The 15,888-nt window shown below is 37.4% G+C and overlaps 1 protein-coding gene across 9 annotated transcripts in view; it reads right to left on the bottom strand.

Moving 5' to 3' along the window:
* MYO3B (myosin IIIB) overlaps window positions 1-15,888 on the bottom strand; it is a 199,356-nt gene that overhangs the window by 30,264 nt on the left and 153,204 nt on the right. For all 9 annotated transcript variants that reach the window (XM_038141810.1, XM_038141806.1, XM_038141805.1 and 6 more), the window contains 2 exons: window positions 14,319-14,382; window positions 13,298-13,436 (listed from right to left, as the gene is read on the bottom strand). In XM_038141810.1, coding sequence (XP_037997738.1) covers window positions 13,298-13,436; window positions 14,319-14,382 — 203 coding nt within the window. The remainder of the gene's footprint in view (window positions 1-13,297; window positions 13,437-14,318; window positions 14,383-15,888) is intronic.

Genomic DNA, 15,888 nt, shown 5'->3' with positions numbered 1-15,888 from the left:
CTTCTTCTGCTGTACCTTCTCACAGGTTATGAGAGACATTCGTCCTGCATCAACCCAGCACTTGCAATTTTCCAGTTGGCCTGCAAAGCACATGGTAGACACAACTCTTACAGTTAAACTCAGGTGTCTTACAGAGCATATGCACTTCCTGAGTTTGGCTTTTTCTGACTACAGTAAAGCAACTACAAATCTAAAGGCAACTACAAATCTAAAGGCAGACAATAGTGCTCTTATTCCTGGGATTTCTTATTTGCAGAATTTGACAATATTGAGGAAATTTGTATGTCATCTGCCACTAATTTTACTTTATTTTTTTTAACAGAGCATAAAGAAAGAACATAAGAACAGAAAGAAAGTGTTTTTTTTTCGGGTTGGTTTTTTGGTTTTTTTTTTTTTTTTTTTTTTTTTTTTTTTTTTTTTTTTTTTTTTTTTTTTTTTATTACTTCATTAGCTAAAGGCTTTACCTAGAGACCAATCTGGGATGCACTCAATCAGCAACAAGGGATAAAAGATCTTGATAACCCACTGGTAAAGGCTGACCTTAAATACTGATCCTAAATCGTTAACTCAAATAATAAATCTGGATCTGGTTCTCAAAAGCAACTATCGATAGAGCTGAAAGCTGTTACTTTTAAAGAATTATGTCCAGAAAGAAAGGCACATCCACATCCTCTGATGTGGATGACCCTGCATAATCATAAGATGTCAAGAAGCTACCACAAGAAGCTCTAGAAGAGTGTGAACTTGATTTAAAGCTCTTTGCCAACATTCTATTACATTTGGAAAGATAGATAAGATGCATAAAGCATAGAATCATAGAAAGCTTGGGCTGGAAGGAATCTTAAAAATCACCTAGTTACAATCTTTGGCCATGGGCAGGAATGTCACCCATCAGATCAGATTGCTCAGGGCCCTGTGCAACCTGATCTTGAACACTTCCAGGGATGGGAAATCCAAAACTTCTTTAGGCAGACTGTTCAGTGCCTCACCACACTCTGAGTAAAGAACTTCCTAACTTCTAATCTAAATCTGTCTTTTTTTAGTTTAAAATGGTTCCCCCTTGTATTGCTATCTGCCCGTGTAAAAAGTTGCTCTCCATTTTTTTCACAAGCCCCCTTAAAGTACTGGAAGGCTGCAACAGGGTTTCCCTGAAGCCTTCTCTTTTCAGGATGGATAACCCCAGTTCTCCCAGACTGTATTAGTAGAAGAGGCGTTCCTGCCCTCTCACCATCTTTATGGCCACCTCTGGATTCACTCCAACATGTCCATGTCTTTCTTTCTTGTGCTGAGCACCCCAGAGCTGAACACAGGACTCTGGGTGGGGCCTCATGAGAGCAGAGTAGAAGAGAAAAGTCACCTTCCTCGACCTGCTGGCCACTCCTCTTTCGATGGAGCCATGCCTTCTGGGCTGCAAGCTCACACTGTTGGCTGATGTCCAGCTTTTCATCCATGAGAACCCTCAAGTTCTTCTCACAGGTTTAGGGTCATAAAGTCATAGGTTTAATCATAGCCATAAAGTCACAGATTAATGAATTTAGGCCTGACAGTAAACATCACTAAATTTAAAAATGTAAAGCTTTTGCTTAGGTCCAACACTGAACATGGAAATGGGAACGAAGAGAGGAATTGAAAATAACATTACGAAATAACACTGAAAATGTATTCATTCCTTGTCTGCAAAGACAAAAACATCATAGTTGTACAGCTGCAATGGATGTGATAGAGAAATACAGAATGTAAGACTGCTAGTCCTAGAAATGCAGTGTGGGCAATCTCAATTCCTCCTGTCTCAGTTAACTTCTGGAATCTTGTTTTAAGGCTGAATTAATTGTGTAACTCACTGTACTGTCTGGAGTATTGTGTTTTACCTTGTCTCTTCTCCTGATGAGACGATAGATATTTACATTCTTTGTTATCTTTTTTGTTTGTTTGTTTGGTTAGCTTCCAAAGTTCATTAACAGAACATAAAAAAGAATCACTGAATAAAAGGTTGTTATCACACAAGGGAAAATTTCCCTTATTTCATCTGGTCTCTTCTTTATTTTCAAAGATTTTGGACCAATTAATGCTCTACCCTTTCAGAGACACTGGCTTGCTAAGCGTAACAAAAAAAAAAAAAGTTGCAAATAATGATATAAAGTGTTGCAAACTGGGATGCAATACTAGGGGCAGTACAGCAAAGAAAACTGTTCGGCAAGTATTCCCATTCAAAAAGATTTTACCTTTTAAAATAGAGAACGAATTGTAATTCTCCTTTCAAATGCTCTAAACTAGAATTACACTTTTCCCTAAAAAGTAGATATGAGCAAAGAAATGCTACAGAAAGCAGCAGGACATTTGCCAAGGCTACCAAGCCTTCTGTTCTTACTGAAATTGAACAGTATATTTTTCGTTTTTCATCTCATTTGCTTCTTTGTCTACCATGCTTGTCTGCACAGGTTTTCTTCTTTGATGGCATATTCCCTCTTCACTCCACTTCTGGCTTGGTTTTAATTCCATGATGTCTGTCCACTGTCACATGTTTTCCCTACATGTGAAGTTCTGCATGTTTTCATCTACCATGGTCACCATTTTCTGCCTTCCTGTTATAATCTCTTTCAAAAAAAAAATTAGATTGGTTCCTCTTTTTTTTCTCTCTTTTTTTTTCCTTGCAAGTCACACCAAAAGTGACTACAATTCCACAAACAAGTTACAGAATTTAAGCAGAATATTGGCATATGCTTTCTGACTGTGCATATTTATTTTGTGGGTGGGACAAGGAGAGTTCTGTGAATTAACAGTGATTTTCTTCAATATGTGTCAATTATTCGCTTGTGTGGCAGGCTATTACCATGTAGGCAATCTGATTTTGAAAGTGTTAGGTTGTAAGTTGCTTATGATGATGAAAGACAATAATGAAAATCCTACTTCATTTGCAATGCCGTGAGACATGTCTGCCTAAGGCTGTCTGATGACCATGTTCTTCCCAGGGAATGTTTTAAAGTCGACTACGGTTTACAAGTAAGAGTATCTAGAGTGATGCAAAATTTCATTTTTCTGAAGCAGTTAAGCTCCTTTGGATATGATGCTGAGGAATTTACCCTTCTTGGGCCCTAAATCAATGCTTAAAAGGCATAAAGTGTGAGCCTGGATATGCAGTCAGAAAACTGATATATACTACAGACTTGAACTTGCAGCTGTTCTGAATACCATTGCAAGGGGTGAATCCTTGTGAGGAGATTGAGAACTTCCATTTTATCAGTTTCTTATGAATGAAATATTAATTGGAAGCATGGTGACAACAAAGAGAAAGAAAGAAATTGATATCACTTAGTCTCAAAGTCTGATGAGCAAAATATGAGGGGCTAGCCCAAACTGCAATCTTGATCTGTGCCCTTTTGGGACATTAGGCAAGACAGTATGCAGACCTGAATTCTCCTGTCTCTGAAAAAAAATTAACAGGTCAAAGATTTTTGTTACACAAGTACCCCTTTTACCAATTTTTAACTATAACAACTAGTTGTTCTTAATTTTTGAAACTCCACCTATCTATGCTGCTACTAAAATTAGCTTTTTTTTTTTTTTGGTAGAGCTGCAGCAAACTTACTTGTTGGTTTGTTTTTCTTCTTTCCAAGTAAGCCCTTTAAAACTGACAAGCTTGCTGTTATTCATTTGATAGTCATGCTCTTTATCGTGACTAAGAATATGCAGTAAAGAACAACATTAAAAGAATGTAGAAAAAACAATTGCACCACTTTGCTGCAGGGCATTTTTGGTGTTTGCAAATCCTAGAACTGCAAAAAGAGGCTGGAACAATGTAATACTTTTTCCCTATTTTGAATGTAACTTTTGTGTGGGTGCAGGATGCAACATAAGCACATTGGCGAGACAGAGTCCCAAGAATAGCACTACACTCACAAAGCCACAGACAAAGAATTGAAGAAGCTCTTTCTAGGACAGAAACTAGCTGTAACTGAAGGTAAACAGCTGGCACAGCTTTCCACCTTTTTAGTACTAGGCCATCACATGCATCATCTATATTTGATTCCCAACAAAATGTGAGACAGTCAGATGAAGAAGGACATAATTAAGACGATCAAATCTTCATGGGTATTCTTACTGCTATCCAGCTTGTTAGTCATGTCTGCATTCTCCCTGTCAGACTTAGCCTGGTAGAGCAGACCAACCTGACAAGGAAGAGGCAAAACCTAGTAATTACACAGTTGTGCTTCTTGCCTTCTCACATTGTTCATTGCCTGTGTTTTCACATGTACAAGGCAGGACAAACCTTAAGGACAAAAAACAGGTACTGAGGTATTTTTAGGAAAAGAAATATTAGAATTCATAAAACTCTTCTTTTATAGATGTTGTATTACAATTAAGATATGCTTGTTGCCTGCCTGACCACACAAAGGAAAGCAGCTCCTCTTTTTCCCACTAGCATCAGTAACAATACTTCCTGTTAATTTTGGTACTCTGACCTTCCCTTGGGGGAAAAGTGTTATAAGCTGGGAAGGTGGGAGTGTGGCATTATTTTTCTGCTGTACTGCCAACACTTGAGCACAACAACTTCTTCCTGGAATTCTCTCCATGGTCAAGGAAGATCCTCACAAAAGATTATCCTTGCCTGGGGTCAGAAGGGAGCTCTGTAAGCTCACAATTACTGCGACAAGCTAGTATTGGCTATCGCTTTACTCAGCCTAATAATTAGAATCATCTGAGGTTATCCATGAGAGAAATGAAATACAAAATACTTCTAGTGAGTAGAGAGAAGTAATGATGGACAGCCAAATAAGACAATCATTGTCATGAGCAGAGCTAATGAATAAGTCATGTAAGGCAATTTTTTTCCCACCTAAATGCCTTAGAACCAGTTCATGATTAGGGAATGGAATACTTATTTATCAAACTGTATGTATGAGTAACTTGTAGCATCTACATCTTCACAAATGTGGTTACAAACATTTTGTCCTCAGTATCTATCCTTTACTTGTCAGAGATGTTTCTTTTTTCTCTCTCTCTTTTTTTTTTTTTTTTTTTTTTAATTTGCACTGATCAACCATGCATTTTATATGCCATGGTTTGGGCTTCTACTGAGCTGTATATGATTTTCAGCAGCCAATCCACTAGAATAATAACTCAAATTTAGAACAGAGGAAAAAAATCCAAACTTCTAATGTATTTTGTACAGGTTAATGTGTTATGGTACTTTCTGAACTGTCCCACACACCTCATGTAACATTCTGCAACATCACATTAATTATGTTACTGCTTTTACTAACATGTTATCTCTTCACAGTATCTATGAAGAACTATAAAAATTATTTGTGAAAGGATGCAGTGTCTTCTAGAAAGATGTGAAATCCAGCTATTACGACTCAGTTGTGGGGAATTCAATAGAGTGAATTCAGATTTTTAAATACCAGCAAACATCAAGAAATTCTTAGGTAACATACAGCTAGCAGATTAAATCATAGCTCTACAAAAGCAAACAATTAAGGGTCTTAGCCTTTTCTTACAAAATACCCAGAAATAAAGAAATTATCTAAAATTTTCTGCTGTGAGAAAAAGTTTTAAAATTCTGCAATTTGAAAAAAAAGCCATTGTGAAAATATTATTAGTTATTTTTGCTGTACTTACGCTAACCAAGTTTACTTAGAAAAAATGGTGTGGTTTTTTTAGAAACAGAAGAGTAATGAATTAGGAGCAACACTATATGCCAGAGTACATCAGTTATCTGAGATATGCTACTGATTCAGAGCACTAGTAACTGGTAATAATGCTGATAGGGAGTACTTAAAAGAATTTTCAAACAACAACAACAGGACAGTGAAGTGCATGACAAAAAACTTAACTACTCACAAAGATACAACACAAAGAAATGTTCAAACAAACCTGTATGTTGTGGATAGAAAATGAAGACAAAGAACAGGTGAACAGCAACTTGGATCAGTGGACATTATGTGTTAGGAGGAGAAATTGAACCCCTATTAAAACCTACAGGGTTTTGGCACAGCATTATCATGTACTTATTATTCAACTTCATTAAATTTCTTGGATTTCTTACTATATTTTTTGATATTTCAATGAGAGAGTTCTGCAATCAATTTTTATCACAATGCAGTCGTTACAAGCTGAATTTCAACTTGTTTTACATAGAACAAGTACCGAGTTGTCTCTGGAGAACTCTATTGCAATTTATCTCTGCAGTTTACTTGCATCTTATTTTATCTCTCACCTCTGATACTAATCAGTCATGGCTGCAGGTCAAATCTCTTCGCATTGGAAGCAATCACAATAACCAATCCAGAACTAAACCAGCCTATAATGAAATTCACTGCCTAGGGCTAAACACAGAGCTAACATGTGTTTAACAAATCAAAGCTTGTATTTATCACTTGCCACTGTTTATGTCTTTGCCTGTTGGAGGGGAAAAAAAACAATTAAGAAGCTGTGCAGTAAAGAAAGATTTATGAAGAGCCAATTTCTTCTCAGATTTGTTGGTCTGATACTTTGGCAAAATTCAGGCTGCATATCATGCCATTGCAGAGTAGCAAAAAATTTAACACAAACCACTGATGGGTCAATCAGTTCAGAATGCAAACATCATCACTGCAAGTCTCAGCTGAAAAATTGACATTAGGCCAAGAGAAGTGCAACTGATATCACTTATGTATGCAGTTAGATTTTCTAAATTCCCACTGAATATATGGTAAATAACTGAAATACTGAAAATGAGGTTCTGTTTCTCACCCTAATGGCTAGTGAAAGGCTCCTGTACAATTCCAGAAAGCGAAAATTCAGGGTTTCCACTGGGTGGGAGGTGATGGTTCCTCCTAGGGGCTCCTGCAGGGTCCCACCATGTGCAATGCAATGCACAGTACCAGGCTCCCCAAAAGCATCTATCTGCATAACCATGCAGCCTCTCAAGCCTAGAAAGGTGATCATCCTTTACCTATAATGACAGAAACACAATCATAGAATCAACTAGGTTGGAAAAGACCTCTGAGATTGAGTCCAGCCTAAGACTGAACACCACCTTGTCAACTAGACCATAGCACAGAGTGCCACATTCAGTCTTTTCCTTAAACACCTGCAGGGACAGTGACTCCACCACCTCCCTGGGCAGTCCATTCCAATGTTTAATCACCCTTGCTGTGAAGAAATTCTTAATGTCCAACATAAACCTTTGCTGGTATAGCTTAAAACTATGACCTCCTGTCCTGTCACTGGTTACCTAGGAGAAGAGCCTGCCCCCCACCTGGCTACAACCCTCCTTCCATCGAGTTGTAGAGAGTGATAAGGTCCTCTCAAGCCTCCTCTTCTCCAGGCTAAACAGCTCCCCCAGCTCCCTCAGCTGCCCTTCATAGGACTCACTCTCCACACCCTTCACCATCTCCACTGCCCTCCTCTGGACCTGCTCCAGCACCTCAATGTCCTTTCTGAACTGAGGTGCCCAGAACTGGACACAGCACCCAAGGTGTGACCTCACCAGTGCCGAGTACAGGAGGACAGTCATTGTCCTGCCCTTGCTGGCGACACTGTTCCTGATACAGCCCAGGATTGTCCTTGGCCTTCTTGGCCACCTGGGCATACACTGATGTACTGATGCGTGCTGTGGCTGCTGCACGTGTTCAGCTGCTGTCTACCAGCACCCCCAAGCCCTTTCCCACTGGGCCACTTTCCAGCCACTCTGCCCCCAGACTGTAGCACTGCATGAGGCTGTTGTGGCCAATTTGTAGGACCCAGCACTTGGTCATGTTGAACCTCATGCTCTTGGTTTGGCCCATCCATCCAGCCTGTCCAGGTCCTTCCACAGGGCTTTCCTACCCTCCAGCAGATTGACACTCTGACTAAACTTGGTGTTGTCTGCAAATCTGCTCATGGTAGACTCCATCTCCTCTTCTAGATCACCAATGAAGATATTAAACAGGAATGGACCCAACACTTGTCCCTGGGGGACACCACTAGTGACCAGACACGAAGTGTATGCAGCATCATTCCCCACCATTCTCTGAGCCTGGCCATCCAGGCAGCTGTTAACAATAATGATTGCTTTGAAACATGGCTTTATTACCAGCTTATTTTCTCAAGAGACATCCTAAAAAATATTTTCTTATGAGGAATTTTACTTACACATTTGCAAGATAAAATGGATGATCTGGAAACATGATTTCCATTTACTAAGCCCAAAGCATTTATCCCAGGTGTGGTGAGATCAATAATCGAGTGATACACTTTTAGGAAAAAATAAAAAGAAGCTACGTTTTCTCCTGCACATACCCAGTCAGATTTTGGTTCAAAAGCCACAGAACACTAGCAGGATCTTTTCACTGGAAATTCATTATATGATATACCACATCAGCAACTCCTCTGCTGGAGCCTTCTGCTGAAGCCTTCAGCTGCAACATGGCTAATAGGAATTTGTCTGTTCCAGTGTGGTATGTTGTAGGAGAATACTATGGAGATCTCACAGGCCTCACACAGAGCTCCAGCATGCTCAATACAATCAGACCATAATATGTAACACCATCTTTTCAGAGTTCCTTGTAACAGTCAAACTGTCCTGTGATATGCTATTTTATTTACAAAAGAATGACCAACTCAAACCGGACCCACTCAGAAAAATCACCTGAAACAAAACCAAATATTTTGCCCAAAACTCCCCCAAACCCCAGATGTGTAGAAAACTTTTCATGTCATTTTTTTATGACCAAGAGACCCAATTCTGCTTGCTGTTTTGATTTTACTGACTACAGTCAAGTTTTTCACTATTTATATTCCCTCAGTGTAAGATTAGTCTCAGTGGAGAGCTAAAAAATGATGAAATTAAACTCCTGTTTAAACAACCAAAAGTAATTCTAAATAGATTACAAATTCTTTCCTTTAAATTCCTGGATAATAGGATTCTGAAAGGAATGGCATCATGTGTCAATAACATCCCATCTCCCAGTGACAACTAGTTGAAAGTCCATGCAGTATTTCACACCACATCATGTAGCAGTGGTTTTGTTTTTACTTAGAAAGGAAGGTTTGTTGTAATGAAATCAAACAGGAAGCTGAGTTACACAAACAGCTGAATGGCTTGGATTGATCTCTCTCTATTTGCACGAAGTGAAGTGGCATCTTTCGTTACAAGGCACCCAGATCTTGATACCACATTTTGTGTGAGATACTGCCTGTTCTTCACTATAATACTATAATATTACAGTCACGCTGGGATATTGAATATCTGTGAATACGAGGATAAAAGGTCCCCCCATTTCCAAGTCACTACTGATTAATGCTTTGCCATAGCCATTAACTCTTTTTTTCAAAAAATGCAAAAATAGGAATAAAATGAGACCAGAGTTAAAACTCTACTACAACATTAAACCACCACATAGTGTAACGTACTTCTCTACATTTAAGCACCTTTCACTTGCAAGCACAAGACATTGAATCAAGACTGTACTTTAGATTGAGGCAGTTTAAACTATATTCAATAATAAAGTCTGGCACAAGGAAAACTACTCTGAATAAAAGATCAAACATCCAAGCTACTGTTCTTTTTGGCTTGGGTATTTTAACATGATCATGCCTCTTAGCATTAAATTGGATCACTTCTTTAAAACTGGAGTTAAATCTGAACTTCTAATGAAGTCATCATTATTTTAAATTTCTTGTTTAGGGTGATGAACTTGTAAATATCATCTGCATGATGACAACCACAGAGTACCATTTTGGGAATAATGTCTCCCATGCCCACAATGCCCCTACTAAAACTTGTCCACAGTGAGCAAGATGGGCAGCAGCTTTCCTCCCCATCAAGCAGTAACTTGACATATTTAATTATCTGCTTGTCCTCCATCAGTGCAAAACCCAGTGACTTCATACATTTCTCGAAACCCAGCACAGATACATTCACAAATCCCATTTTATGACTGGTTCACCAGAAAGGAAGGGAAAACATTATCAACATAAAAAACCCCACCCAAAACATATTGCAAGAAAAACATTAAAAATGGGTCACTGACTAATGGGACTCCAGCTTCAAAACATGCCAAGCCCTAATTTCCACTAGTTTTGAAAATATAAAAGATTAAATAATCTAAAATCAAAGATTTTACTAAATGGACTATTTACTGCCTCCAACTGTGGCTATAGACAACACTGAAGACTATACTTCCTGACCTCACAGAATCCTGGCAAATTTCTCTACTTTTAACAAAGTTTCAGCATTGCAATGTGGGGTGAAAGGCATAAACTGAACATATCTATAAGTCACATTGTTCTCCCACGAGACAATGTCCACAGCCAGAGACTCCGTGTATTTTGTCACTTGTTCAAAATGTCTGCGCTAACCATAAAAAATTATGTCATTGTTTGGTCAATGCAGAAATACTATTAGCTTTCCTTTTGCAAATGTACTTCCTTTGCATCTCAGAAAATCTGTCACATTTACCTTTGAAGCAAAGTTACATTGGTCAATTCCCTATGAAGCCCTCTTCATTAATAATTTCAAACATTCTCACTATCTATCTCATCTATGAGAATACCACTACTTGGCCTCTGGAGATTATATTCTTTCGATTCCTTCGGTACTATGTTGTGACTAGAGTAATTAACTTCTGGCTTAATTGTTACTAATGACTGGACTCCCTGCCCAGGCACGGTGTACAGCAGAAACATTGGAGGGAATTCCAAGTGTTTTTACTGGTCTTGCCCCAGTGCTCTGGCAGAGTGCAGGGGAATGTCTGTGCAGTGTAAAACCAGCCCTTGTGACACTATAGAACCACAGCACATGCATGCACTCACTGCGCTTGCGGTTTGGCCATACTGCTCAGTCTTTCTATGACCCAGTGAGAAGGCTTTTGATGTGAAAAAGAGGCTTTTGTCTCTGTATTAATTATGGAGTATAGTCTTTGCATGATTTTTGTGGAAATTTCCTTCTCAATTCTTCCTTTGCCAATCTGTTATTAAGAACAGGCAGCCCGTGCTATTAGACAGCCAGATAACAAGATATGAGAGAACAGACCACTCGATTAATACAAAAACACGCAAAGTCATATCAACCATTTTGTCCTTTCGTGTTCTGTCCCCTCTTGACTGAACTAGACCCTCACCTACTAAGGCCTCAAGACAAATAAGCAGCCTGTCCTTCTTTTTGTGCTTAAGCCTGCATACAGACTTCCTCCTTAAGCAAATACCAACACTGCTTCATAACTGGGTCATGGACCAGTGCAGAAACCTGTCACATTCCCTTTCCCACTGGCCTTTGTATTTCAGGTCCAAGCACCACCAAGCTGGCAGACTAGTGCTGTCTGTAATGTAACTTCCAGAGAATTAAAAATCAGTCTCTAACTTTGCAGAAAAAATTTTCACTATGAAAAATAACAGTCTTTGCATTGTTTGGACTACCTAGTGGGCAGCTTTTTAGTGTGAATAGCAGCTTATGTAGTATCACCCGACACTGTAAAGCTCACATATTTTTATACATGCTTTCTTGTTCCAAAGAGGTATTTCCTGTTTCACTTGGTTTTCACAGTAGGTGTAAGAATACTACCTGCTTAAAAGTGTACTTCATACACTACGGCTGAATACAGACTGAGCACCAGGTGAAAGCATCTGCATCTCTGAATGCAAGCCATGCTTTTAAAAGTACTTTTAAAAGAAGTTGTTATTCTTCACCAGGTTTACTTCCTTCATAGTTACTCATTGAAGTGCGATTTATATGATCATCTATCTGAATATTTTCATGCTTAACTAGGAAATGCCTTACTTCTCCACAATTGCATGCTTATTCATTTAAATATAGATGTCTCTTCAATAGTTCAGATCAATGTTGCATTTATCTCCTCTTCAAATTTTATTCTTCTATAATTTCACATTTTTGAAGACATTCTAAATTACTGGGTAATGGTTCTGAATTGTGTTTACTAAGGATGTAATTCTGCCAGTTTCACTTTAATTTTACCTCAGACACAAGGTCTTTGATTTCAAGGAGACCGGTTGCAAGGTAACATACAATATGCAAGTAAAGAGAGTAAAGATGATGGATTTGGGCCCTGACTGCTTCCCTCAAGAGGATTTGCTGCAATGAAGATATTTCTGTTTGACAGGTTTATTATTTAACATGCAATAATTTAAGACAGCAATGCAAACTTCCCCTGCACTTCCACACTACGGATTCAAAACCAATATGGACTGAAATGCATGAAGAGGCAAGAATGGATTTCTCAATCTGCTCTGTTTAAATACTATTCTCTTTTCAGCATGGAAAGCACATTATGCCTGTTTAAAAGAGGAAAAACATTGAATAAACAGAACAAATTCCCTATAAATACCTATCTTCTTACCTTTACAATTGAAATTTGCACAATTTGTTACAATTGTAACAATTGCAAATTGTTTTACTGAACTCTGTAAAATTTAAACACACAAATTGCAGGATTAGGGCTTAATTATTCAGATAAATATTTGTAGATTTACGAGACAAAAGGTGTCCCATTAAATAAACAAACAGTAATGTTAATTAATAGCACAATATTATAAACAACTCATTTTCAGTATTAATCTGGAAATTATTTTACTATCATATACATTTTGGCTCTGGTTACAGATATCACATTATCAACCTACTTCATCTTAAACTGTGAAAGTTATTCTACAGTCCAGTAATAAAGTCTGCATTCATGGATTTGCAAAGATAGGATGATTATAAAACCCATGGTATGAGAAAAGTATTCTGATAGGTAATGATTTCCTGGAATATCCAAAGATAAACCAGGTAAAATTAAAGAAAATGTCAAAATGTTTTACTTTAAGTTTTGGAACTCTTTCTGAACATGGCAAAAGTAACATAACAGCAACTAAAATTAAAAAATTGCACTGCATAGATTGTAGAATTATTGCAGATGTTCCCATGCTGCTGACTGAATCTTTGTGTGTATGAACAAACTAGTTGTCTTTCATTCTGCCCAACATGAGAGATTTCATTACCGTCTTTGACTTCTGAGGTTGGAAGGCAAAGGAAAGCTGAAGCTCTTGAAGGTAGATTTGATTTCATTAAAAGGGTATTTTGAGATTAGTAATGACACTTTTAACAGAAAGTGTATTTTAAAAATCATTTTACTTTTGCCTCTGTATTACAGAGACTTAAGGGCTTTTTCATATTTCCACAGTGAAAGTGTATAGAAGAAAGCTTTTCCCTTACGTTTCCTGCCTTTCAAGGGATTGTTAAATGATCTCATCAATATATAAAGCAAGTTGCATGCTGGCAACATGTAGCTTATAAGCAGTAAACAAAATATCTCTGCTACTTTATTACATTTCTTACCTCCTTTTTTACAGGATGTCAACAGACTTGACAACTGATGGTCTGAAACTGTCTGGGATTGGCTAATTAATTGTGAATCATTCGTTTGAAATGAATGCTTTGGAATAAATGGAGAAGTAGAAATCTCATCCAAATTATTCTGGAATAAAGAATGCTGGTTTAAGCACATAAGAAATGTATTGATTCCACTTGCTTATGATAACTTACAGCTGTGATCTCATAGAGAGCAACTTGTTATTTCCCAAGACTCTCTGAAACATCTAATGCTAGATTTACATTACACAAGATTCTTGTGGCTTTCAGCAACACCAACTTAGCACCCGTGTCACAAACATTTGTTTACTTTTTTCCATTTAACTTATTTATCCCCTTTCTCATGCAGTTAAATCATAGCATGCACTGTATGCTGATTTCCTCTCATAGTTAATTTGTATCTTTAGAAAAAGCTATAGGAAGGTATTAATCTGCTTAACATTTCTAAGTACATCATCCAAGGGATTTTGTTTTTTTAATCTTACATATGCTCAGCAGAGTTACTGGCAAAAACTGTACATTTTCTCCATTTCATCCTTTCAACATCAAATGGTAAGCAGCAAAAATTGGATCAGACTTCAAAGACTATGCTGTGCTCCAAGTCACAGAGCGACTCCTCCATTTCACATATTGAATTCGAGCAGGATATCAAAGTGCTACCAAAGAACCTCAGGTCCTTACTAAAAAAGAGTCTCTAACATCTGTAGAAAGTGAAGTGCACAGACAAATCACCTCAGGGAGCAGCTAGCATTTATTCTCAGCAGCAAATTTCCAGCCTTTTGATTCTCTTATTCACTGTACCTCCCTGTCTCTCTACAGAACTAAAGTTCTTAGCAAGCAGGCTTTTGTCTCAAAGACTTCAAAACATCACTAACGGTTTCATGTTCAGATGGCTATGCCAAGCAGACATGAACACATTGCAGAACTGTGGACTCAGGAATTTGAAGTTATAATGGGATGTTGTTTTAGAATATAAACTTAGTAGTACCTTTTTAATTTGTTTGTCAAGAAAATCAGGCACCACGGGAGAAGACTGGTTACTGGTTTGCTGCCTAAAAGCAAAGAAAAAGAAAAAATTTAGTTTAAATATTGTAATTTCTTCACTCTTATAAAAGGTTTACTGGCATACACACTTTTTTGTTGATTTTTCCCTTTTCTCCCTCCCCCAATTTCTAAATATGCACATACAACCAATTCAGAAAAAAAAGACAGACCAGTCCCATTTTCTCTAATAAGAAAGTGCACACTGTTAAAACACAACAACCGGTTATGAGCAATGAATTTGTCATTAAAGATTTGCACATCTGTGCAGATGTGTAAAATGAGTTTACAAGAATTCAATGAAGTAATGTATTAATTTGCTAAGATTTTACATTAAATATTTTTTCCCAGGGCTGTGAAAAGCTATTTTTACATAATTCAAACTTAGACACTCAAAATCTGATGGATGAGCAAGAAGTGAAACATATGTGCTCTCCTAAAGCCATGTGGTTAAAGACAGAGCAAGAAGTAAGATGTCTTAGATTCTTTGTCTATGTCTGTTACTATTTTACCATCACATTATGTCGCCATAAAAATATTAAAGGCCAACTCCTACTTCATTAATGCTGATTAAAGTAACATAAAAACCTTCTGCAGGCTGTGATCCTCCTTGTCAGGCCTTTGAAGTCAATGGATTTCTTCAACAGTAAAGTCCACCCAGACAACTTGTTTCAGAATCTTCAGTAATGCAATACCAAAAATGATGCTACCAATTTCATTTAGTGGGTTAAAAAAATTGAGGGTCATAGAAATTATTTGATAGGCTCATGGTCCTCAAACTGGGATTAATACAAAGACTTTTTCATTGTCAAAACAGAATGCAGTTCATAAACAGTAAACATTCATCTTTTCTGTAATGTTTCAATTTCATGAGGGAACTTCAAACTTGCATGTTAGATAAGGGGAATTTAAGTGCCCTTTTATTCTTTGACACAAAGAAAGATAAGAAAAACATTCTCCCTAAAATGTAAATTGAATTAAAACTTGTGTTTTCCTTGGAGGAAAGGAAGGGATCCATTTTAGAAATGCATTATCATTCAGTACTAACACACTTCTTAAAGTGGAAAGTATAACATGTGTCTAAGACTGTATTTTACACTGCATTTGTGCACATACTATATTATCTATAAAGCTCTTTATTACTATTTATCTTGTATATACATTATTTAGATAATAATTTATTTAGTGGTACTGGTTAGATAACCTGCCACTTTTCCCCAAAATTTCCTCAAGCAGTTTTTGAGATGATGCACTCCCCTTTTCCCCAGTATTTCTGAAAAAAAATCAAATATAAGGTAAAAATGATTAATAATCCTCAAATATCACTGTGGTGGATGTCAAAATCAAAATTTGCTGTCAGACCAGTATGTTGCAAATGGCTTACAATGCCAAAAGCAGACTGAATCATCATATAAATTTAAATATTCAGGTTTCGTGGTGGTTTGGATCTGGATCTAAATAAGCAGCATGAAAATAATCTCTGTTGTCTACTAAAAAAAATACACAACCTTGCCACA

Source organism: Motacilla alba, chromosome 7, assembly GCF_015832195.1.
Source record: "Motacilla alba alba isolate MOTALB_02 chromosome 7, Motacilla_alba_V1.0_pri, whole genome shotgun sequence".
In the NCBI taxonomy this organism is placed as follows: domain Eukaryota; kingdom Metazoa; phylum Chordata; class Aves; order Passeriformes; family Motacillidae; genus Motacilla; species Motacilla alba.
This window is presented reverse-complemented; position numbering and strand designations above follow the sequence as displayed.